At 38.4% G+C, this 23,314-nt stretch overlaps 1 protein-coding gene across 7 annotated transcripts in view; it reads left to right on the top strand.

Moving 5' to 3' along the window:
* The window catches only part of TENM1 (teneurin transmembrane protein 1), an 813,967-nt gene that overhangs the window by 746,182 nt on the left and 44,471 nt on the right, over positions 1-23,314 (top strand). For all 7 annotated transcript variants that reach the window (XM_072336858.1, XM_072336859.1, XM_072336863.1 and 4 more), the window contains 5 exons: positions 773-1,040; positions 6,276-6,419; positions 10,911-11,160; positions 12,062-12,082; positions 16,060-16,292. In XM_072336858.1, coding sequence (XP_072192959.1) covers positions 773-1,040; positions 6,276-6,419; positions 10,911-11,160; positions 12,062-12,082; positions 16,060-16,292 — 916 coding nt within the window. The remainder of the gene's footprint in view (positions 1-772; positions 1,041-6,275; positions 6,420-10,910; positions 11,161-12,061; positions 12,083-16,059; positions 16,293-23,314) is intronic.

Here is a 23,314-nt window from a genome sequence, read left to right as displayed (position 1 = left end):
TAACTTCTAATGCCATGCCCCCTCTTGCTAGAGTTTAGTCCTACTGCAAGCACTGCTGCACAGAAGCTTCTTTGTCAGAAAGGTTTTTCTAGTTTCTTTGTTCTCCCCAAATAAATTGCATCCAAAGCAGAACAGTGTCTTCAAATCATGATGTAATGTGTGAAATACGTACGTATTAAAAAATAATTTAAAAAAAGAAACACATTTTTAAGTGTTTGTTTGTGTACCCATCAAGTATCCCAAATAATAAAGCCTAGGTAAAGCTATAACATTCATCCAGAGCATTATGAGCTGTAGTGCTTATTGCCAGAGAGATAGTATTTGCTTCTCAGTAGGTAAACATAAAAAATTATAGGAAGAGGTTCCTATAGATGGACCACCATCCAGTAATTTTTCAGTGTTGCCCAGAGGCTGTGGATGCTCCATCCCTGGAGGTAATCAAGACCAAATTGTTTGGAGCCCTGGGCAGCCTGGTCTAGTACAAGATCTGGAGGTTTGTGGCTCTGTCTGTGGCAGAGGGATTGGAACTTGATGATCCTTGGTGTCCTTTCCACCCCAAGCCATTCCATAATTCTATGATTCTATACTGCATTGTTCAGATCAACACAGGAGAGATCGGTATTGTAAGTTGTACTGTGTTCACATCGTGACTGTGTAATGTAAAATGTAAAGTAGCCTTCTGTTGTTATTGCAAATAAATAGATGATTGTTCATTTTTCTTGGCCATGGATATAATGATGTTTTACATCTTTTTCTTTTTTTTTTTCCCAAGGTGGTCCAGGAGGAAATCCCAATTCCTTCGAGTTTTGTGAAGCTGAGTTATCTCAGCAGTCGAACACCAGGATATAAAACTTTGCTGCGCGTTATTCTGACGCACTCAACCATCCCTTCTGGAATGACAAAAGTACATCTGATCATTGCTATTGAGGGGCGCCTGCTTCAGAAATGGTTTCCTGCTGCTGCCAATTTGGTCTACACGTTTGCCTGGAATAAGACAGACATATACGGACAAAAGGTTTCTGGTCTGGCAGAAGCTATGGGTATGTAGAATCACCCTGTTATAAGCAGAAGCACTAACACAGGTGAAGCCTAGAAAGTACCGCTTATACCTTTTGTTGCCACATTTACATTTTTTTTAATCAAATCCCTCTTTAGCTAAAATGACTTGTAGTTTCCTAGGAATACATATTTTCCTGCTCCTCTGATGTCATCTTTCTAATTTAATCAATTTGAGTATCCCCTTTTCCCTCTGAGAATGGCTGTGTACTAACGGCATTATATTCAGCTGTCTTTGTTTTTGAATGTTACTTTGAATATGACCTTTGGTGTGTCATTGTTTCTGTCATTTTCTGGCCGTGACATTTAAAATGTCATTTCCACTTAGGGTTTACAAAATTCTAACTTTCAGGCATTCTTTTTTCTACGTTTCACGTCCCTAACAGTTAAAACTCCTTGATTTGTTGTTTCAAGATGTTTATAAGAAAACGATCACATTACATAGGCCTTCTTTACCAAGCAGCTACTTTGAAAACTGCTACAGAAACGGTGTCTGTGAAAGTGCTATTTGTTTATCTAACCATTTTTTTATTATGATTTTCATTATTTGATTTGACTTGCTGTTTCTTTTAATTGATTCTGGGATTCTGTTTCTTAATGGATTAATCCTACAGATGCTTTCTGTCAAGATTATTTTATCAGCAAAGCTTGGAGCTATGAATGAGTCCTGTTCTCTTCTTTAGTAGTTCTTGGTTTGCTTTTTAAGTCAAGGGATAATAGCAAGAGGCATTGTCAGGAACAGGCTGTAAAACAAGAATAGCAAAGGCTACATGAAGCCATCCATCCTCACAAGGAGTGTGCCTCATTCTAGAGAGCAAAGTGCTAATCTGGGCAGCAGCCAGAAGCTCTGTTTAGGACCTGTCATGTTATCCATGAAGACTCTGTGCCTGTATGTTGGCCCATGCAAGGCCAGGAGGTGCCATCCAGGCTGTGCTATCCCCAGCAGCTCCCAGCACATCTCATACCTGACTGTTATCACGCACTCCCAGGCAGGCTACAAAGCAGCTGTGTGGATAGGAGATGGGAGAAAGGAGGGCTGTTGCGCTTTCATTTCTGCTTGGAGAATGGTGCAGACATAGCCGTTGGTGTCATAAAGGATTATGTTAGAAACAAAATTACCAAGTGTGACTTTATATCATAAGATGCACATAGGAATATATCAGAAAACAAGGAGCTTATTCTAGGACAGCGATCCCACAGCCTGTTTAAACTGATAGAAGTGCAGGCTGCTGCCGGAAGGAACGTTCACTTGGTCCTTCCTTCTCCCCTGGGCCACCACTCACATATATTTGATCATGAAATGAGCCAGATCAGGAACAAATTCAGCTGAAAACTGAAGCTACCAGAAAATAAGTGACACATTTTCAGCTTCATTAGTTTCCTGATCTGTTATGAATGTTAGTGCTGAAGCACAGGTCTTCTCATTTCAGCTGAAGCTCACACATTACAATTGGCCTGAAGCAATCAAAGCTCCATCCCTAGCGCAAGGCATCCTGAGCTGCTGAATTATCCCATCTGCCTCTGATCTACCACATCTGGCACAAACCTGCAGAAGGGTAAACTGCTTTACTAAGGGAACAGTCAGGTGCTGGCACTAACACAGGAGAGCTCTGTGAACCTTTGGATTAGCATGTGGCAGGGAGCAGGAGCATCCTTTGTCACTCATCTCATGAAACTCCACAGCTAGAGTTCAAATCTAGTCTCAATCCGTACAAATTCCTGCTAGTGTTTTGCAGCGAGGGAAGGTTTGTTGGATTGTTGCTTTCACATATATACTTCTACCAGTCCAGAAGTAAAGCAAAATTCCAGCATGCCCTTTGGCATTCCCACTGGTAATCAGGCAGGAGCAAAAGGGAGCCAAGAGCTGCTGGGACTTTCTCTGAATTATTTTCATGTGCCCTGTATCAAGGCTCTGTCAGTGCATGTTAACACTAACATACTGGAGATAGAAGTGTTCAGTATTCCAATTCCCTCTACATCATTTGAGAACCTTATAATGGTCAAATCCAGCACACGCCTGGATCTTAAATCAAATACATAACATCTTATAAGATGGTGCTGTAGTTACATGTTCTCAAATTAGAAATAAATGAGTCTTATGTTTAAATATGAATAAGACTTGCAAAATGGTGCAGGATAGCAACTTTTGAATCATTTAATTGAGGGGTAATGTTTTCTTCTTTTGCTTCCTTTAGTCATGCTTCTTGCAAAATAGGATCAAGAATCTTTATACTTTAAGAGAACTGTTAGCATGCTTTGTTAGATCGTAATAAAGTTTTAATCTAATGCACTGTAGTACTCAGGGGCCTTTATCTGCATCTGTTATTATAAATTTTGTCAAAATGATTTTCTCTGCCAGTGTATTACCAATATTTAATAATGCATTCTGTTCAGATTTTATTTTAATTTAATTAAATTGCAGCAGGTTGAAGTCCTGGAACTCAGGAATGTAACCATCTGCCTTTGGTTTTATAACTACCATAAACATCTTTATTCTTCTTTGGGGTTATTGACAGAAATTATCATGGAATCTTTTACAGGAAAGATGGCTCTGAGTGTATTTCACCACAAAAATAGTTTTATTTAAATTTGTTGTGGAAATGTTAGTTAGTATTTATCTATTCCAGAAGTCTTTAACAAGAAACCACTTGCTTTTCTCCAAGTAGCTGCAGAGCCAATAAAATAGGATTTGTTGTTGTTATTCTAAGTAAAAAAATACCATGTGAATGTTGACACCAGCCCTCTGTGGTATAGTTTGCATGCTGCTGTAATTCAGTATAGAAAAAGGAAAGATACATCAGTAGAGCCTCCAGTGTGGTCAGTCTTACAGCAGGTTTGGTCCCCTACAAAAGGGACAGGGTGTGCTACAATGTAAACTCCTGGATGCAAATATAAACTCTCAAGCAGAATTGTCCTAGATCTCTTCAATTTATTGTTCTACTTGTTACTTTTGTTGAGTTAAATTCATTGTTCAAAGTAAGATGCTGATAAGTACAAATACTTCAGGAGAGGTTGAAGTAGAGGTTGCTGTCATGCTTAATCGTACCATATGGGTTTTTTACCTTTATTTTGGAGCAGTAGCAGCAACTCTGAAACTGTTACGTGCTGGTGCTAACAAATTATTCTTGATTTGTCTAAATAATTGTGTGAAAATAATAGATTTTTGGTTCAGGTGATTTCAGTAAATCTTTTGAAATCCGTGTTAGGGCTGCAACTGCTCTTACTGGCCATTAGTGTCCAAAAATATAGCTACTGCAATTCTTCTCCTTCATGCAGTGAAATCTCAGTCACCTCATAAAAGAGTTATAAATGAAGTTGGCCAGAAAGTAACACTCCACAATGAGGTTAAAATTGAGATTGTCATTTCTTTTACAAAAATCACAGCATTTTTCAAAAGCTGCCAGACACAAGTACTTACTTTTCAAGCACAGTCACTTGATTGCTTTTGTAATTTTTACGCTTCACCTTGATTATTTTGCATGCAAAACAGTTGATAGGAAATTTTAGGTGCCTCCATTTGGATGGCCTGGGACATCCTACATTAAGAGTAATCCAGTATTTCTTTTTGGAGCATAAACTATCCAAAAAATTCTTAGCATGCAGAATAGACTTCTTTCATAAATGAGTATGCATAGAAACACACACCAAGTGAGTGCATGTCCTAGTATTGCTGATGGAAAGGGACAAAAAGCTACACACTACCTGTGAGCAGGGAAACTCTTAAGAAAGGGAAATATAGTCTCTAGAGGGTGCTTGACAGTTCAGAAACATCAGATGTAGGCAGGGAATAGCAGGTACACTTTACAGTGTTAGCTACAGCGCTGGTAAGTGTGCCACTGTGGATCCATTGGCACAGATTCTTGGATGGTATAGATTGTCATGCCTCCCTTGACCTAAATATCAGCGTGGTACCTCACAGCAGCTGAAACTCTGTCCTGTGTGTCTGTAATGGTTCATTTATCAAGGCTGAGTGACTGAATTATAGGACTTTTCTCAAGCATACACATCTGACCCAGGGTTGAATGTGTTAAGTGCATGAATGGGGTGAAGATGCTAACATGAAGGTGACAAGTATGAGGGTGCTTCATAGGAAAAATCTACCCTTTATCTTCTCCCTGCATTAACACTTAGAAAATAGCATGTTTGGCTACTGAACCTTGAAGGCTCATGCCAGCACAGGGGGGTCAATGACCATTCTGGAAGAAGCTCCATGTACACAGCTGGGCACACAGACAAGGGAATTGCCTAGTGCTGGATTTAGTCAGAAGAGCTTCTGTAACTCAAAAATGAGAGAATACTGAAACCTGTACAGTTTTAAACATTGTCAGTACTTAAGGCGATGTGATTTTTGCAAGCCAGAGGTTAGCTGCAAAACCAGATTCTTTCCGATAAAGTAATGAAGCAGCTCTGGCAAGTGAAATTAATGTAAGGAACAACTTTCCGTTTCCCATAAAACATTTATCTTACAAACAAAAATGCTCCTTACTATAGCTAATCAAAATGTTATGATTGAATCCAATAATGGAATTTTGATGGTATTATAACCTAGAGCTGCTAGGTAGAAAAAGTGAGAAGACTGAAAATGTCAGAAAATGGTGTTTCTTAAACTATTTTTTATTCATATTAAAAGATATTTGAAGGTATTTTTATTTTGGAAAGGCTAAAATATGCCACACCAAGCATCTGGGATTTGTTGTAGCATAATTTGCAGTTTGGAGGTCTGTTTCTATCTAACTGCAGTCCTTAGAGCAAGATCGTTAGGTTAAAGAATGCTACATTTCAAAAATATCCAGTGTATGAGAATTTAGTACCGATATCTTCGCACCTCGCAAACAAACAAAGAGATAAAACCCCTTCAATGTGTTTCATTCAGTGGATTTTCATTTCAATGGATTTCGTTTTTTCTCTTTTGGCCACTGCTCAGATAATTAACAGAAATACCAGTTGAGAAGACTGGTGTTCTTAAGACAACTAAAAGTGATAATGCAGACATTTTTGTGTTTTGAAATGGTACTAACCATACCTGTTGTAACAGACTAATCTCTGAAACTGAAAAAAAAAAAATACCACTCAACAATAGCAATCAAGCAGAGGTAAATCCGTACTATCATTATTTTACAGGTGAATATCAAAACCTGGAAAGAAAAATTACATAGTAGTTCACAGAGAAAAAACAAAACAAAACCTAGGCTGATAGATCTTTAATTATTTGTTTGCAGTGTCAGTGGGATATGAATATGAGACATGTCCTGATTTTATACTGTGGGAGAAAAGAACAGTAATCCTTCAAGGCTTTGAAATGGATGCTTCAAATCTGGGAGGCTGGTCTATAAACAAACACCATGTATTAAATCCACAAAGTGGTAAGTCCTTCATATATTAACTGGCCATGTGGAAGAAGAAAACAAATTCTAAAGGAATTAATTGTTCAGATATTCAGTATTACTGTTTCTACTGCTTAATCTTCTTTCTATGAATGCACACCCTCCTTTCTTGAGAAATGAACTGTAAATGCCATCTGAAAGGATATTTTAAATGTTCTGACTGCCAGGTATTAAACACTAATAATCTCTAACTGGTGATCTCTACAACGTTTTGGTCATTTGCATGGGAAAAGGGCATGCTCATTTAGGTTCATTTTCACACTGTTGGTAAGGAAATGCTACATTTTAGGTCAGTTTATGTATGTTATATTCTCAGTGAAGTCTGTAATTCATCCTGCCTTGATTAGTAACATCTCTGGTGGCCATGGATGTAGAGAGAACAAGTTTTGAATGAGAGGTGGCCAGTCCAGCATGCAGAGGCTTTTGTGGATGGCCTCTTGTGAAGAAGCACAGTAGGTAACTCTTCAGGACAAGCAATCCAGCACCTTTTAAAGCACTAGAAAAATCCTGTAAATACTTTTGACGTTACACTGTTAATGCTACATGCAGATTCTTTAAACACGGAGACTTGAATCTATCTTATCTTTGCTTTTTATTTTATTCCTGCTTTGTTTTGTTTTGTTTTGTTTTTCTCAACATCTGTAATCAGGAATTAAACTATTAAAACAATAATTTAATAGAAGTTATGCCAACCAGAAAAAAATATATGATTTTGCAGATAAACAGATATCTTGCTTTTCTTGGGAGAGCTGGGGTCAGATTTCAGCTCATAGAAACCAACATAGTACTGGGTTCAGTCAAGTTATCTCAATTTGCTCCAACTGGGAGTTTGTCCACTGAAATCTGTTTCCATCTGCAAACTTCTATAATGAAGATTCATGCACAGATGTATGGCTGTCAGGTTTTTACAAGTTCTGCTGTTGAATGTGCAACTGGAGTATAAATATTCCAAATACAAAAGGTCAGATTTAGTTTGTAAATTATCTGGATTTCTGTTTTGATTTAAAATAGTTTGACATTTTAAACAGCAGTTCTTTCATACCCTGTGTTATTGGTTTGTATAGATTGTCTCTTTTAAATGCCAGCTATTGACATTTAACACAAAGAGAAATCTGACCTCAGTCAGTTCAGCCCCCAACTGTGTGCCCTATAGCCTCCTCCTTAGAGCCAATTTACCACTTGCATAGTTTAATTTCAAGACTAAATTACTGGCACTAACTCCAGTTTATATGGCTGTCTGCTAACTGCCGTGCTTCCTGCTGTAATTCACCCATGTAGTCGCTAACATTTTCAGATTTTGTAAAATATACAATTATAATGCGAGCAGTGCTAAACCATTGCACTGCATTGACCATGGGATATACTGTGATGAATTGTTTGCTGGCCCCATCCCAGCTACGTGACACAGGAAGCACCAGAGTCAGGCACACAGCACTTCCTCTGAAATCATACAGGCTATGCCCACTTCCCCAGCTTCCCATAGCTGCTCCTCTTCCTCATGTGGTCCCGCAGCACTGCCTATGAATAGGGCTGAGGTTGGAGGGAAGGCATTGGATATCTTCATCTGCTGTTAGTGAGACACACCTGGCAGGTTGTAAGCACGTGTGTTCAGTCAGTGGGTCTCCTTTCTGTACAAGTCATGAGGAGCATGAAGCCAAGTCACATCTCAGCTTTGTCACTGAGCATTCCTCTTCATTGTAGTAGGCTTTGTCTGTGGCTCATATGTATATGGAGGAACTAGAAAAGCAATTAGACTAGAAAAAAGATTTGTGTATCATAGCTGGTACACACCTAACAGCAGCCTGTAGACTCGTATAGAAGCAACAAAACTAAATAGTCAACTGCATTACTCAGAAGATTAAAAATAACTAGTACAATTCTGATCTTGAAACTAGCAGACAGCTCTTCCATTTCAGATATGTAAACTGTGCTTGTAATGGACAAGATTCAGACTCAGAACTGTACAGTTCAGACCTATCTTCATACCACCTTGAGTGAAACAAAAAATGTGAGGAGCCTTTTCAAGTATGAAGATACTGAGAATTCAGTTTGTAATTAAAGCATCCTTCTGTGCATATGGAGAGCTACGCTTCTGAGTAGCATGAAGTTTATCCCATTTTGAAACACTGTCACTGGATTAACTACAGAAATAACATTGAAAGATAACAAATGTCTTTCTAAAAACTCTTTACTGGAAATTGCTATTTTGTCTTGAGACTAAACCCATTTTGCTTAGTGAGTTAGCTGGTCCTGAAGAGCTTACGTTTAAGTTCAGCCACTGAGCCTTGCTTCCAAGCAGATCTTCTGCTGTTCATACTTAGAGACAAGGTAGCTGCGCTCCCCTCCCACCCACGAATCTATTCCTTTCAGAAATGTTACAAAATAAATCAAGTAGAATAGAGTACTTGTGGAAACAAATAGATGCAATTATACAGGACTGCACTTCATAGCACAGCCTAAGCTTTGGAGGGACAAGTACTGACATGCAGAAACCATACCAATTAAAAACGGTGTTCTAGTGCCAATGTAGGTATCTTAAAAAGAAAGGAAAATATCTGATTCCTGCAGTGCAGATATGAGAAACATGTATTCCAATGTGTGGCTGTCTCAAGCTCAAGCTTTTTAAATGTGAACGTTTTTTGCATCAATAGAAAGCTCACACTGAGGATCACATCCTCATCTCAGCCAGCATAAACTCTTATGCTCCCACTTTTCTTTCCTCTGGTGCAGATTATTCAATCTCTTAAAATTCATGGCGTGATCTAAGTTTGATGTTTTAACATGAAGGCATTGGTCAGTTTGGAAGATCTTCAGGCCATTTCTAATAATCCAGAAGAGAGCACATACTATAAATAGTGGTTCCTCTAGAGGGTCATTGTAGAGGCACAGATATCTCATGAATAGAAATAAATGTGCTATTAACCGATTTTTCAGAGTATTCTTTGAATTAGAATTTTCTTCTGATGGGCAAGCATATTGATTTACTTTTGAGGGGATTTTCTGCTTTACGGTAATTCTAGCCCTGGCATAGCACAGCACTGGCTAAAATTAAAGCAGCAACTCAAGAGCCTGAAATTAAGCACACATTTACATGTATTGACAGCAAAATATTCCCCAGAGCCCTAATTATTTACTGGAATTTGTATGAGGCAGTTGAACGATTACCTTTACATTGTTAATTTCAGACAAAGGGCAGCATCTTCATTTAGCACTATTTTTGTCCAGAGCATAAGGGAGGGTATTGCCATTAGTTTTGCTGGCATATTGCCGACATACCTTTTTTGTTTTCCTTTCAGGGAGCATTCAAATAAACACATGCATTCTGTCCTTTACTGTTCTGAATTTTATTATATTTTAATAGAATTCTTTTCAAAACAGCTATGGCAGCTCTCAGTAAATTTTAATTGGACTTTCCTGAAAGCCATAGAAGAATTTAAGAAAAGCAGGTAGAGGCGGCGCACACATTTCAGGAAGACACTGAAGAGGTTTAATGCATCCTTACTGCAGTCTCTCGTTTCCCAGTGTATCAGTGAGAGTCCTCCAGAAAGCACATTCCCTTGGGTTTATTCCTTTAATTATGCCACTTTGTTCCTGATGAAGTACTGGGTTCTCTAAGGGAAATAGGAAATTTTTAAGAATAGCTATCTTTCACTCAGAAATAGCCAAAATTTTGCAGTAACGTGTCATTGAATATGTCACTCTTTATGTTATTTGAAAGAAGTGCTGCAAATATCTACTTGAGAAAATAATTGTTTGTAGCGGGTCTGGTACTGCCAATGATCAGGAAAATTCAACACCATATGCTGCAGAGCAATGCTGAAATAACTGATCCTCTGACAAGTTGTTCTGAACTTTATGGCAGAATATAACATACTCCTGTTGGTAAGAAATGCGTCGTTGCCGCGGTGCTGTGACCCCAAGCTTGGCTCTGCCGCACTCTGCACCATTTTTATATACCATGAAGGACTCGCATTTAAATGTGAATATTGATTTTGTACTGCCACTCAGTGCTCCTTTGTGAAAAATGCATGGTCGTCCCATTAATCTCCTTTAATTAAATATTCAAACTGCCTCAGAAATTCCTCTGCTACCTAATAAAAATTTATGAATAAAAATGAATATTAAAGTAGTAATCCCTGAGAAATCAGATAGCACTGCAATTAACAGTCAATTTGTTAGAGCATTAACCAACCATGAGTTCTCCTCATGATGTTGGCTTTTAAAATAGCCGCTAACCACTAATCGACAAAATGGTGATGGTGAAGCCTGGGACTGAGCAAACTCAGAGGACGTTCATGGAGCCCCGTGATGAAGTTTTCGCAGATCTGATGTCTGTTGCTATTTTGCTGATCTGCTTTTCCCTAGGATTGCAAAAAACCAAACTGCAGAACAGCTGAAGTGCTATGTATCTGCTTTTTTGTTCGTTTGCTTTCTCCTGTTTTCTCACATCCCCTCCCACCTTCTGCCTAGGAATTGTACACAAAGGAAATGGTGAAAACATGTTCATTTCCCAGCAGCCACCAGTCATCTCCACTGTGATGGGCAATGGACACCAGAGGAGTGTCTCCTGCTCCAACTGCAACGGTCTTGCACTCAACAGCAAACTCTTTGCCCCAGTTGCTCTGACTTCTGGGCCTGATGGGAGTGTGTATATTGGAGACTTCAATTTTGTCAGACGGATCTTTCCCTCTGGAAACTCTATTGGCATATTAGAGTTGAGGTAAAAAGAGATAAGCTTTGTCTTGTGTCCCTATCCTGGCTGTGATACGCCTATGAAAACTACAGTGAGACTTTGTCCTGTTTGATGTACAGATGCAGCCACGTTTAGTTGTCTCCTAAGAATACATCTCATTGACAGTGAAACTCAGTCATCAGAAAACTTATGCATTCTTTAAAATCATAAGTTAAAAAAGGGCATCGTAAGGGGCCTTTAGAGTGGGGTTTGCATAATGAATTTCTACAGAGTACAGAGTTAATAGAGCTGTTCTTTCTTCTCATGGGGATTCGCACACAATTATTTCCTCACCCAAAAAGTTTAGAAATTTCGGGAAGCTTTTTTTCTTCTTTTTCTTTTCTTTAAGACTCGCTCCCACCCCCACTTAGTAGCAGCTGTGCATAGTGTCTGATCTGTATTTCTGATATACCTGCCGTGGCTGAAATTAATACAGTTAAGTCATTCTTCACAAATAACAGGGTATGGCTGGGTTTAAGCAGCTGAGCAAGCCTAGCATTGCAGACCAGTGTGTTTCAGGCAGGGCTGCTTGACTGTATTAATGACTCCTGATTTGGATCCCATGTCAGGTATGTGGAGAAAGGCAGGAAAGATTTTGGACACTGATAACACTAAATTTCGCTTACTTAGCAGCCACAGATGTAACTGTCTAGCATTGCAGGTGATGTAATTGTGAGCTGGTTGTTCAGAATAAACTTGAAAATGTGCAGGTGGTGGGTGGCAGAAGGGAAACATATTTTGAGATGAAGAAGTGATACTGAATGCCAGGATAAACAGTGTTTTGTTATTGCTGTACAGCAGTCAGACAAAAAATAGAGCTTTTCTGGAGAATTAATATTTCTTGTCTTTCCTTTTTTTTTTTTAATCTGGAACCTGACGGTCTTACTAGGAATAGAGACACAAGGCACAGGTGAGTAAAACACAGTAATGGAAATATGTGAACCATGTTCAAGGAAATACCCTTAGAAAAGTCCTGACTTGTAGAAGTCCTGATATAGAGAAAATCTAAATTTAATAAATGTAAATGTTAATCAACTTCACCTTTAAGGTAGTTTGCTTTTTCCCTTTGAAGGGATCAAATCAGTTGATTTTGTCAACTGATTGGTCCTAAAATCAGTTGATCACCAAGCAGAGATGGAGAAATTTGAACCTGCAAACTGGGATGCCATCCAGAACTGTCATATAGTTTTCATATTATGCTTGTATGATCATAAATACAGCTAGACAAGCAAACTGGGGTTTTAACAATGAAGAAATAAAAAAAGGCTTCAGAGTCCCTCAAGAACCCATGCTTTAGATAGCATACATGAGTTTTAAAAGCTGCCATAGTTACAAGGTGTGCACCAAGAACAAGGCAGTACCAAAGCACATCGCATCTCCATCCTCGCTTCCTCCAGGTACAGCAAGTTACTTCTCCCATTTCTGTGTATTCTGAGAGCAAGGCACCAAGACACCATGTACCCTTATGAACAAACTTTAGGAATTTCAGTACATCAGATAAATAAACCACTGAGGCTGATGATTGCATGGCATAGCAGGAAGCGCTGCATGGACTGAATGTATGTCTTGCAGACTGAAAGCACTAGTCAGAATTAATTGATGTAGTCACTAGAATGCTATTGAATACTATAGATTATTTCTCAGCCAGCTTGTAGATGATGTCATATTTCATATATTTTACAATGAAAGGTTAATAAAAATGAATAATTTCTAGCTTATAACTGCAAGGTTTTTATATTTCAGCTGAAGGGTCATTTCCATTTGCCTTTATGCTAAACTGATCAGTATCTTTGTACACTAATGAAAAGAAGTAAATGGAATGTACTTATTCTATAGTGCATTCAGACCTTCAATCAGATTTTTAATTTGGGGTTTTCTTTGGAAAGTAGAGTTTTTTTAAATACCTTCTCATTAAAACTTGTTTTTCTTTTTTTTTTCTGAGAAGAGCTTAAGCCTTAATTAAATCAAGTTGTGAGAATGCACAAGTACCACAGCCCTATTAATTAGAATAATAATTACCTCTATCCATATCCTGTCCAAGTAAAATCTGAGGAAGATCTGAGGAAGTAAATTGAAGTTATTGTAGTCCTTGAGGTTATGGAGGAGCACTTGTCAGTCCCAGTGTATGCTGTTCTGTTCAGGCTTTAATGGCCATGGTGAGGACGACTACAGGGTTGTCCTTGTCTTGGAGATTTCTGTGATATCCACATACCTGGGAGAAATAACTGAATTTTGACAGAGGCTTGTGACAGTCCAAGAAGGAAAAGGCTTAAAATCCAAGTCCTCCACACAATCTCTATTCTGCACAACAGGAGAGAAAAATAAGTTTTTACCAGAACAATGAAAATACCATGTAAAAATGGGTAGTGCTGGGAGACTAGGAGACAGAGAAGAGACAGTCCTTGGTTTTGACTGTTTAAAAACAATTAATCCTGTTCAGTTTTCTGAACTTTGTCATCAAATAATATAAAATTAATATCTGATCAAGGCATTTGGTAATGGTCAAATGGAAACCAGGCTTTAAGGTTACAGGGATTAACTGTATTACAGGATATAATCTATTCTTGCTTTGGAAAAATTGATCATGAATCCTGGGCTGTTTTATGTCATTTTTGATAGACTAATTTAAATAAGCTTGGGTTTAGATTTGACTGCAGACTCTTGCAAAGATAAGGAATGTTTGATTTTGTTCCATTTTTTGCTAATATTCTTTAAATTTAAACATTTTAGTATTCAAGACTTTGAGCATAGATAACATCGAGAGTTTTCTAACAGCCAGCCTATTAAATGTAATGACAAGGATGATAGAAAATGTGTCTACAAGGAGAGCATATAATGACTCCTGGCTCTCTGCAGTTTCTACATGATGGAGAATATGTTTATTTAACATCTGGAATTCTCCTTGCAATTTTTTGTCAGCAGTATTTTATTAAAAAGTCATTTTTCAGCTGGCCAGGCTCTTCTGAGCTCACTCCTGAGAGTACAAACGATTCTCAAATGTTTTTAACAAATAATTTTATCATAATGATGATGTGTAATTCAACATTAACTACCTTTAGCTCACATCCGGTTACTCGTTTTTCATGTTACTTTGGTTGTCTTCCATTCTGCATATTTCCTAGGACTGGGTTTCACATCTGTTCCCCAGTTTTGGGAACGTCTCATTCCTTCTGCTTCCCCTTTCTATCTTTTGTAGAAGCTTATGACTAGGGTCAGCATTAAGATAGTCTAGCCGATGTCTCAGTCCTCAAAGGTGTTGAGTAGTTTCTGCCCCTTTTTGAATGGAAAATGAGAAATGGAATAGGCCCAAGCTCCATCACATTTATCACAGTTACAGCATTGGCCTAATTGCTAATAAATCAAATAAAGATTCTAACTGATTGTCTTTTAGGGGCTTTTTAGCAATATTTAGAGTAGTCAGAATGCTAAAATAATAGATATGTTGAGTATTTTTACATTTTTTTGCAACATTGTTTGATGAGGCAGTGCTGTCTAACAGATGATAAATAAAGCTTGGTGTCTGCATCAGCCAAGCAAAAGCTTCATTTTTAAATAGGATACAGCAACCCAGAATCTGGATAGTAAAGTAACTCAGCATCATTTCAGACATTACGTAGCTGTCCTGGGATCTCTACCAGTTCTTCAGTTCTGTTTTGTCTGGATTCTTCCTGTCCTGATTTGTCGTGGCACAGAAAACTGGGCTAGGCAAAGCATACTGACAAAGCCACTATGAACAAACTGACAAAACTGAGAGAGCTCATTTCTTAACTTAGTTGCAGAAATCCTAGGTGTTAGTGGCATTTTATTAAGATAAAGATTTGACAGTCTTCTAATCTACATAGCAATCCCTAAGAGATATAGAACAGCTGCATAAAGAGTGACAGGAGCACCATTTCTCTCATACAGGCAGCATCAGCAATCTCCTCCTTAGGCAAAACTCAACAGCAATAAAAATACTACCTGAGACCTGAACACAACACCAGGTTTTGGCCACCCCTCTGCTTCTGCCCAGCTCCTCCATTTTCAGTAATGGTGTGAGTAGTCTGACGGATCTATACCCATCCAGGGTCTGTTTTATCATCGGGACTACAGCACAGTCTCACCGGGTTTAGGACACCAGTGTGGTGTACCATGAGCACAGGCAATTTCCTCAAGCAGGAAATTAACTTTGCTCTCAAAAAGAAGCAAGAAGTCGTACTTGATAGTAAGATGAAGCCTAGTTTTTCTGATTGGAATTTATAATCCTCACCATTTAATTAGCATATGTAAATATTTTTTTAAATAGCATTTTATAAGCTCAATAAGGCACTTTGGTGCATGAATTATGATGCATTAATTCATGCCTAGTTGTGCTGACAGTGCTTGGCCTTCTGCCTCGCTCCTGACAATACAGTCGGCATGAATTAAGGTGCCATATTTTATACCTTCATATTTCGTAAGGTTTAGAAACAGATAAAAATAACCAAGAGTGAGTAGTAGTACCCATGCAGAGCAATCTATGATTCACTTTGCTGCAAGTCAGATGTGTTTTCATTGCTAAGAGTACTAAAACAGAAAAGGTATGGGAAAAAATGATCTGGCTTTTGAAAGTAATAATTATTAAGTAAGCTGAAGTCACTTCGATTAGCTTTACACCAGTTCTCTAGGTCCTCATGGTCGCAGCAACTCCAGCAATACCACTGTGGATAGGCTCACAATCTGACACCAACCAGGATGGGCAGACTCTACAGTTGGTACTGATTCCTACTTCTAAAGTGGTGCTTGGATGAGCAACATGATTGCAGGTCTCGCTTATAATTCTCATCTCCAATCTGCAGCAGAATTAAATAGGAGTATACAAATGTTAGAATAAGAAAACAAAATAATTGTGTTGTTCTTCTTTTCTAGTACAAGTCCCGCACATAAATATTACTTGGCTGTTGATCCAGTATCAGAATCCCTTTACTTGTCAGATACCAATACCAGAAGAGTTTACAAAGCAAAATCACTCACTGAAACAAAGGACCTGGCCAAAAATGTGGATGTGGTGGCAGGAACAGGTGATCAGTGCCTCCCATTTGACCAGAGTCACTGTGGAGATGGCGGGAAGGCATCAGAGGCATCTCTCAACAGCCCAAGAGGTAAGAAAAGAACATGTTTGAAGTATGTGGTGGTCAGCTGTTATTTCCTTACATTCAGCAATATCAGAGGTGAATGTCGGTGGTATAGAAGCAAAGGCAGAAACTTCCTATCAGCTTCCATTACATCTTGTTGCCATGTGACAGATGGCAGCAGGGGGCAGTCACACAGAATGGCATCTGACATAGAAGGGTGTATTAAACAAAGCTGTGGAATTGAATTTTTCCGTGCAGAAAGAAATGGAACCCATTGACATTCATCAATACTTGCTGAATGTTGATAGAGACCAATCAGCGGATGTGAGTGCAGTGAGGGCTGGGTGGTGGTTTTAGCAGTGGTGACACTGAGAGTGGGACACTTCCAGTTATGAGCACAGCATGTAGGCTTCTGTACATCACTGGTGGAAATGCACAGATAATGGTGGTTACTGTTGAAAAAAAAGACTGCTTTGTAGCTGAGAATTTGGCTTTATCAACTAGTGATATTATACTCTTCATATCTGTTGTAGTTTCAATGGAAATAAAGAGGAGGCATTACTTTCAGACAAATAATTTGCTATGGGAGAGGTGATTCATTGGAATGTTTATTCCAGATACTTTCTGGGTACCCTATCCCTAGAATTTTTCAAGGCCAGGTTGGTGGGGGCTTTGGGCAGCCTGATCTAGTGGGAAATGTCCCTGCCACCTATGGCACAGTTAGATCTAGGTACACTTTAAGGTACCTTCCTTCTTTAAGGAACCCACATCTTATGGTTCTGTCATTCTATGTACTTGTTCCTTGCATGTTGCACTTCTATTTAGGTACCTTTCTGTTGCACAGTGGCAGTATTTAATTATATTTTACTTCTAAGCAAATAGTAATGCTGTTTGTTTTTGTTTTTGTTTTGTTTTGTTTTGTTTTTTATACATTCAGGTGACTGGTTAGTGGGGCTTACCTATACATTTCAAGTCAGGGCTTTTTAAGACAAACAGACAATAGGATCAAGTGTACTGAGAAATCAGGTTTGTCCTTCCCCATGAGATGCACTTTCCAAAACAGGAGCCTCTCACCTGCTCCACGTGAAGTGGGCATTTTGCTGCAGCCATTCTTTCAGAGTACATTTTGTGTTGTCACAGGCAAAATGCACCTGATGCCTTGAATCCCCACTAGTGGCATAATTAATCACCTCACAAAGTACATTAAAACTGCAGTTTGCATTAGAATTGAGATAGAGGGTCTGGATTTGGTCGTCTAAACAAGCTGATCAACCTCAACTCCTGCTGAGATCCCTGGAACAGAGGATAAGCAGCAGCTCCGATGGCAGAGCCTCTAAGCGGGCTTTTAGCAAGCTCCCCCTGTAGCACACCACTGCTCCTAATGACTAGCTCTGAGGAATTATTTTTCTTGAGCTAATGAAAGGAAGGCTGTGTATCAGTAGGAAATTAGAATGTATGTACAGACAAACATTTCTAGGGCAAGCAAATAATCCTGTTTTAAGGCTTAGCAAGTGACACATTTTAATTATAGATAGAGCAACTTCAACATGTCTTTAATGATGGAAGTTAAGTGTGAGACGAGAACAAATAAATGTTAATCTTCTAGCAGCTAATTAATGCTATGAATCAATTCTAAAAATAGTTGAGAAGAAAGGTTTTCGCATCCTTTAGCGGGAAAATAATCAATGTATTGTTGTTGGTTACAATTGATTATATCTAATTACAATACAATTCATTGTTTCGTTGTACCTTCTTGCTGGGGCAGTATCTTGGTGAAGATTTGTAATATATCTACTTATAAAAATATGCATGCATAGCTATTTTCCTCAACAGGTTCTAGTCATAGAGACAGTAATAGGAATAAAAAGTACAATACATGAGTTCTGGGGCAGACAGCAAAAACTGAAAAATTAACCATAAGCAGACAGCAAATTCAGGTAACAGCTCCCAGTTGATGAACACATCTAAATTATGTCAGCTTAAATTGAAATTGTTTTCTCTGTTTTCTGTTTCATTTTCTGTGCTCTGGGTTTTATATTTCAATTTGAAGTAATTATGGAGTGTCACATTCCCCTTGTTGTGCAGGGGACAGAGCAATGTCAACCCACAGTCACCAGCACAGTGCAGACTGTTAGCTGTGTATTATCACGATGGCCTTTTAAGTGCACGTCCTTGTTTTCTGCTGCACTAAGACACTGAAAAATCTTGAAAGCAATAGAAAATACTTGCCTGGTGCCCACTTTTTAGCACTTATGGAAAAAAAATAAACTGAAAAATTTACATAGTTAAGCATCATTTAGTGAATATTTGGGGTCATTCATTTTGTTTGTCAATGGAATCGTTATTAATTTAGAAGATGTCACTTTTCTACTAAAATTACATTCAAAATGTAATTGTAAATATTATTACTAGAAGACAGGATGCATTGGCAGAGGTGTTGGTGAGCCCAGAGATTCAGCAGCATCTTTTCCACATTTGAAGATATTTGAACAAAAAGCAACATAATGTTATGCAGTGTTCAGCCACAGAACCAAGTGATTTACTTTAATTTTTCATCATCTGCGAGATTTTTTACAATCCAAAAATGTGTACGTCATCACGCAGATAAAGACAAAGTAATAGGAAAGGATATTAAGTATATTTGAATACATTACATGACAAGACAAGATGTACATTTATTATTAGGCTGGTGTAGGAGAACTTCCTTCTGGCTCTGTTTAGTCTATCATCTGCCTTATGTTTGCTCTGAATGTTGTGAAATTTAATCCTGTTTGGTAACACCTTCAGAAGTATGGAAGTGAGTGGAAATTCATAGACTCTTATTTACTTCTCTGAAGGAACATTGCTAAAAATACTGTTTTAATTGTTTTGGATTCAGGTTTTTCTGCTCCAGTGAGCGTAGAGGTGGGGTGTTTTCTTTTTTGTTCTGGTTCTCAGTTTGCTTTTGGAGAGTCCTGAATAATTATTTGACTACTCAAGACCTTCTGTGATTTGTTTCTAATTGTCTGGCATGGCTGATTGCCAAGTGACCAGGAACTGAATGTCAGCCAGTAAAACATCATGGTCATACTAGTCAGTGATGATCTTTCCTCAGCTTTCATTTCTCAGCTGACAAACATGTGGGGCTTTATTCAGTCTCTTCCTACTTCTTCATGAAGAACTAAAGATGGGGCCTTTTGAACATTAATCTTGCACAATTGTGTGTTGGAGCTGTCTTTGAAAGATGTTTTTAAACATGCATGGGTGATGTAGTTGAAACTTTAACTTCAATATATTATTTTTACTGCAACTTTCTTTAATTCTGTATAGAACTCAGACTAATGAGTCATGTAATAGATGACCAAGTACTTAGGCAAAATGTGAAATGGTACAAGGTGGGGACATAAAGTAAGATATGTGACAAGCTGAACACATTTATTACACAAAAAGATATTGAAAATGAAGTAGTAACTACACAAGATATTAATCACTGACTCAATTCTAATATCCTGAACTTTACTAAGCAACAGATTTTAATTTTGGGGTTGGAATTCTGTTTGGTAGCTTGGGTTATTTTTTGATTAAAAAGTATTTATGGCATATCTAGTCACCAACGCTGGAACATTTAAACTGTCCTCAGTAATATTTATAATAGGACACTAAGGAATAGCATCCTGATTTTACTAGATTAGTCACTAAATTTTGGAGCAGTAAGCACTAAAATTAATAGCAATACCAAAGAGTTGTCTACTTAACACCGCAAAGGCAGTTTCTGTATCAAAGGCAGTAGATACTTACCATTAACCCTCTGAAACCAGTGAGCTTTGCACATGTAAATAGGTTTGACTTTGCAGTGTTAATTGGGAGAGGCTGAGAGAGACTGAGACAATCAAGGTAGCGGTTTTGTGCTGAGATAGTGTTTTCACATCAGTATACCACGAAAAGTGACTTAGATTAACATCTGATTTGAATTACTGTGTGTTTTGAGACAGTCTCGGGACGTGTACTCAGGACAACTAGCATGGGAGAGCAAATTAACTTACTTATGTTGAACCAGCAAGCCCCTCCAGTGACTGAACTATAAGTTACTGAAATGACTTTACAGCATTTGGAAACCCAAGCACTAAAACCAAAGAATCTACCGTCTAAGTGTCTGCAGTGCATGGTTTTTGACTGCTGGGTCCAAACCAGACTTTGGGACTGGAAGATAGGTGGTCACATCTGTGCAAGCTACGTGGAGAGTCACTGCTGCAGAAGAAATTAAGAACTGCACACTGGATTCAGCCTACCTGAATATAGTGCAGCAACCCCACTGTGGCTGTGGTGACCTCAAAGCAGGCAGCAGGGAAACGTAGAAGGCTGGAGTAAGTTTTAAAGCCCATGCATAAAAATGAGCATTCTAATCAGGCATGTGACCGTGCAACACGAATGAAAGCTTAAATTAAAAATCAGTTCTGCAGCTTAGTTTTATGCATTTTGCTTGGAGTTATTTTAGTAAGAAAATACTACTAAAAGAATCGTGGCTTTGAAAATGTGTTCACTCCAGTAGCTTACATCCTGAAATAATCAGTCTTCTTGCTCACCATCTGCAGCACTTCTTGCTAAAGTAAATAAAGCTGCAAGAACAACTGCTCAGATTAAACCTTTACATTTGTCAAGTCACAATAGGCCATTTAGGACCTGATCCTGCTCAGCTGGAGATTCCTCTTTGCTCTAGTAGGATGCAGACCAAATTCCTAATATACTTTTTCATGATTCCTTCATAGGAATCTTCATAGTTAATCTCCTGTTCATTCCTCAGTCTTTACCATTTTATAAATCCATAGGAGCTTTTGAAACCTTCCACGCAGTTCAAAAAGAAAAGCAGAATGTTTCAGTAGCAGCTTGTGAAGAATAAACAAAGTTGCAGCTTGAAATCTTCATATACATATCAGAAAAAATTCATCTCATGCCGTTTTTGATTCAGCAAGATGCATTATATTTCTTCAGCAGCCTTGTTTACCTGTGTTTTCAGAGGCCTGTAGAATCTAAGTGAAATTTTTGGGGAAAGTAAGTTGTTCATCTTTATGCTAACGACTGTCAGCAGGAAGCATGACCCCAGCCATCGTGTCATTGACTAGAAGTGGGACATTCTGGAGTCAGTAGTTAAAAATGCTGTTTGCTTCAGCTTTGCTGTTCCGCATCTCCAAAGAGAACAATAGTGAAGTGCAAGTATTAAAGTCATGTTCCAGCTGACAAAGAATTGTTAATTTTGCCGCTAGTAGTAAGACAGTAATGAAGTAAAGATGACAAAGATCACAAAGTACCAGACTGCAAATCACTTGGATCATATTTTGAGTGGTGTATTATGGTAACATATAAATAACTAATTGCATAAAATTGCTTTAGTAGTTTCTAGATGGCAGCTTTAATTAAAAGCACCGGAGACATTTAGAAGTTTAGAAATAGATGGCATGTAATTTGCCCTTTTACCAACCATAAAATGGTAATTAACCAATTTGATTCACTTCTTCCTATTAAAAGTTTTATGAGAATCACAAGTTTCTTCTAAATACAATTTTTCTCCGGCTGAAGGTGGCATTCTCTTTTATCAGTCCTCACCAGTGGTTTTAGATCTTCATGTATAAACTCTCCAGAAGCTTAATTGGAAGTTTTCGGTGTGAAATGATCATTTGCAAAGTTTTTAGCAGAGCAAAAAGTGTAAATATTTAGAAGAAGGTAGTATGTAGCTCTAGCTGTTGTTCGCTGCTGCATTCTGAAAAGGATTTATTCCCAGGAAGTTTCTTAAAACACAACTGTGGTCTATGACACACAGCAGAAAGAATCAGTCTTAACTGAGAACTGGCTGTATTAATTTTAATCTGTATTTTCCAATTTAATTATAATTCCACTGTGAATTTAGCTCCATTAACGATGCAAGGCCAAGTTTCAAGAGTGAAAGTAAAGGTCAGATCTATAACATTCATATGTATTTTGAATTTATACCTATGGGGACTACACACAGAAGTGATCAGTTAACTTTCAAAGTGTTATTTGCATTTTCAATAGCATATGTATGCACACTAAGATCTGTCAGGAGAAATAACCCTCTACCAAAATCACTCCTCGGAGCTCATAATAGGAGATAGAACAGTCAGCCTTCTTTGTACGTCGTAGCTGTAACGAGCCCATTCAAGTACTATTCTGTGCAGAAAACAGAAAGCAAAACTTTTGCTGCCATCTTTTTTAGTGATGGTGCTTCATAGCCATGTTATCTCACCAGCAGCACTCCATGCTGAAAGCTTGTTAACAGAATTTAAATGGCAAAGCAGAGCAACACCTAAGAATGACCATTCTGTATGGGAAATTGGTAATCACAGCCTGAACCTCTGATTAATCAGCTGAGGCAAGTGTTGGGTCAGCTGTGGGAGCACAGGTGAGAATAATTTAGCTGTGCTCCCGGAAGGGATGGAGCTTGACTCCACCTCCTCTAGACCTCATTTAAGGGCTGACCACCACAAAGGCAGCATTTCTTGGAGATTGCTCCCTGGTGGAGATTGCCTCAGCATTTCCCATCAAAGGCATCCATATTGGTGAGTCTTTCCTTATAAATAACCTTTTGAATATCTTTTACCATCTTTGTATTATTCCACCTTACACCAGTCATGGAGTGAGTGGTGACAACTCTTACACCCAGAGCAAATCATTACACACAGTATATGCATGAATCCTCTAGAAATTCCTCAGTGATTGAACTTCCCCTGCAGATAGCCTGCCTTTCTGCTGTAGCTGGAAAGTAAAATGTGTGTTGTTATTGCTAAAAGATCTTTGATTTTCTTGTGTAGTCGGTGTTTGAAATCCATTCAACAACACAGCTGAGAAGCTTTGTTTCATTGCTGCATAATTTCTGACTTTTACATAATGGCTGGTTTGCAGCCAACAGAGCCATCTGCTTGCAGGGAAATTGCGTAAAACAAGATGCACTTGCCCTGATGATGGATCCTGGCCTTGGTTGTCCATGACATGGATCCAGCCCAGGTGAGCAGTACGGCTCCTTGTTGCCCATACAGAGGGAGGCCCCAAGGCACAGC

This window comes from Excalfactoria chinensis, chromosome 4, assembly GCF_039878825.1.
Source record: "Excalfactoria chinensis isolate bCotChi1 chromosome 4, bCotChi1.hap2, whole genome shotgun sequence".
Taxonomy (NCBI): Eukaryota; Metazoa; Chordata; class Aves; order Galliformes; family Phasianidae; genus Excalfactoria; species Excalfactoria chinensis.
The sequence above is the reverse complement of the archived record's forward strand: the minus strand, read 5'-3'. Positions and strand labels throughout refer to the sequence as shown.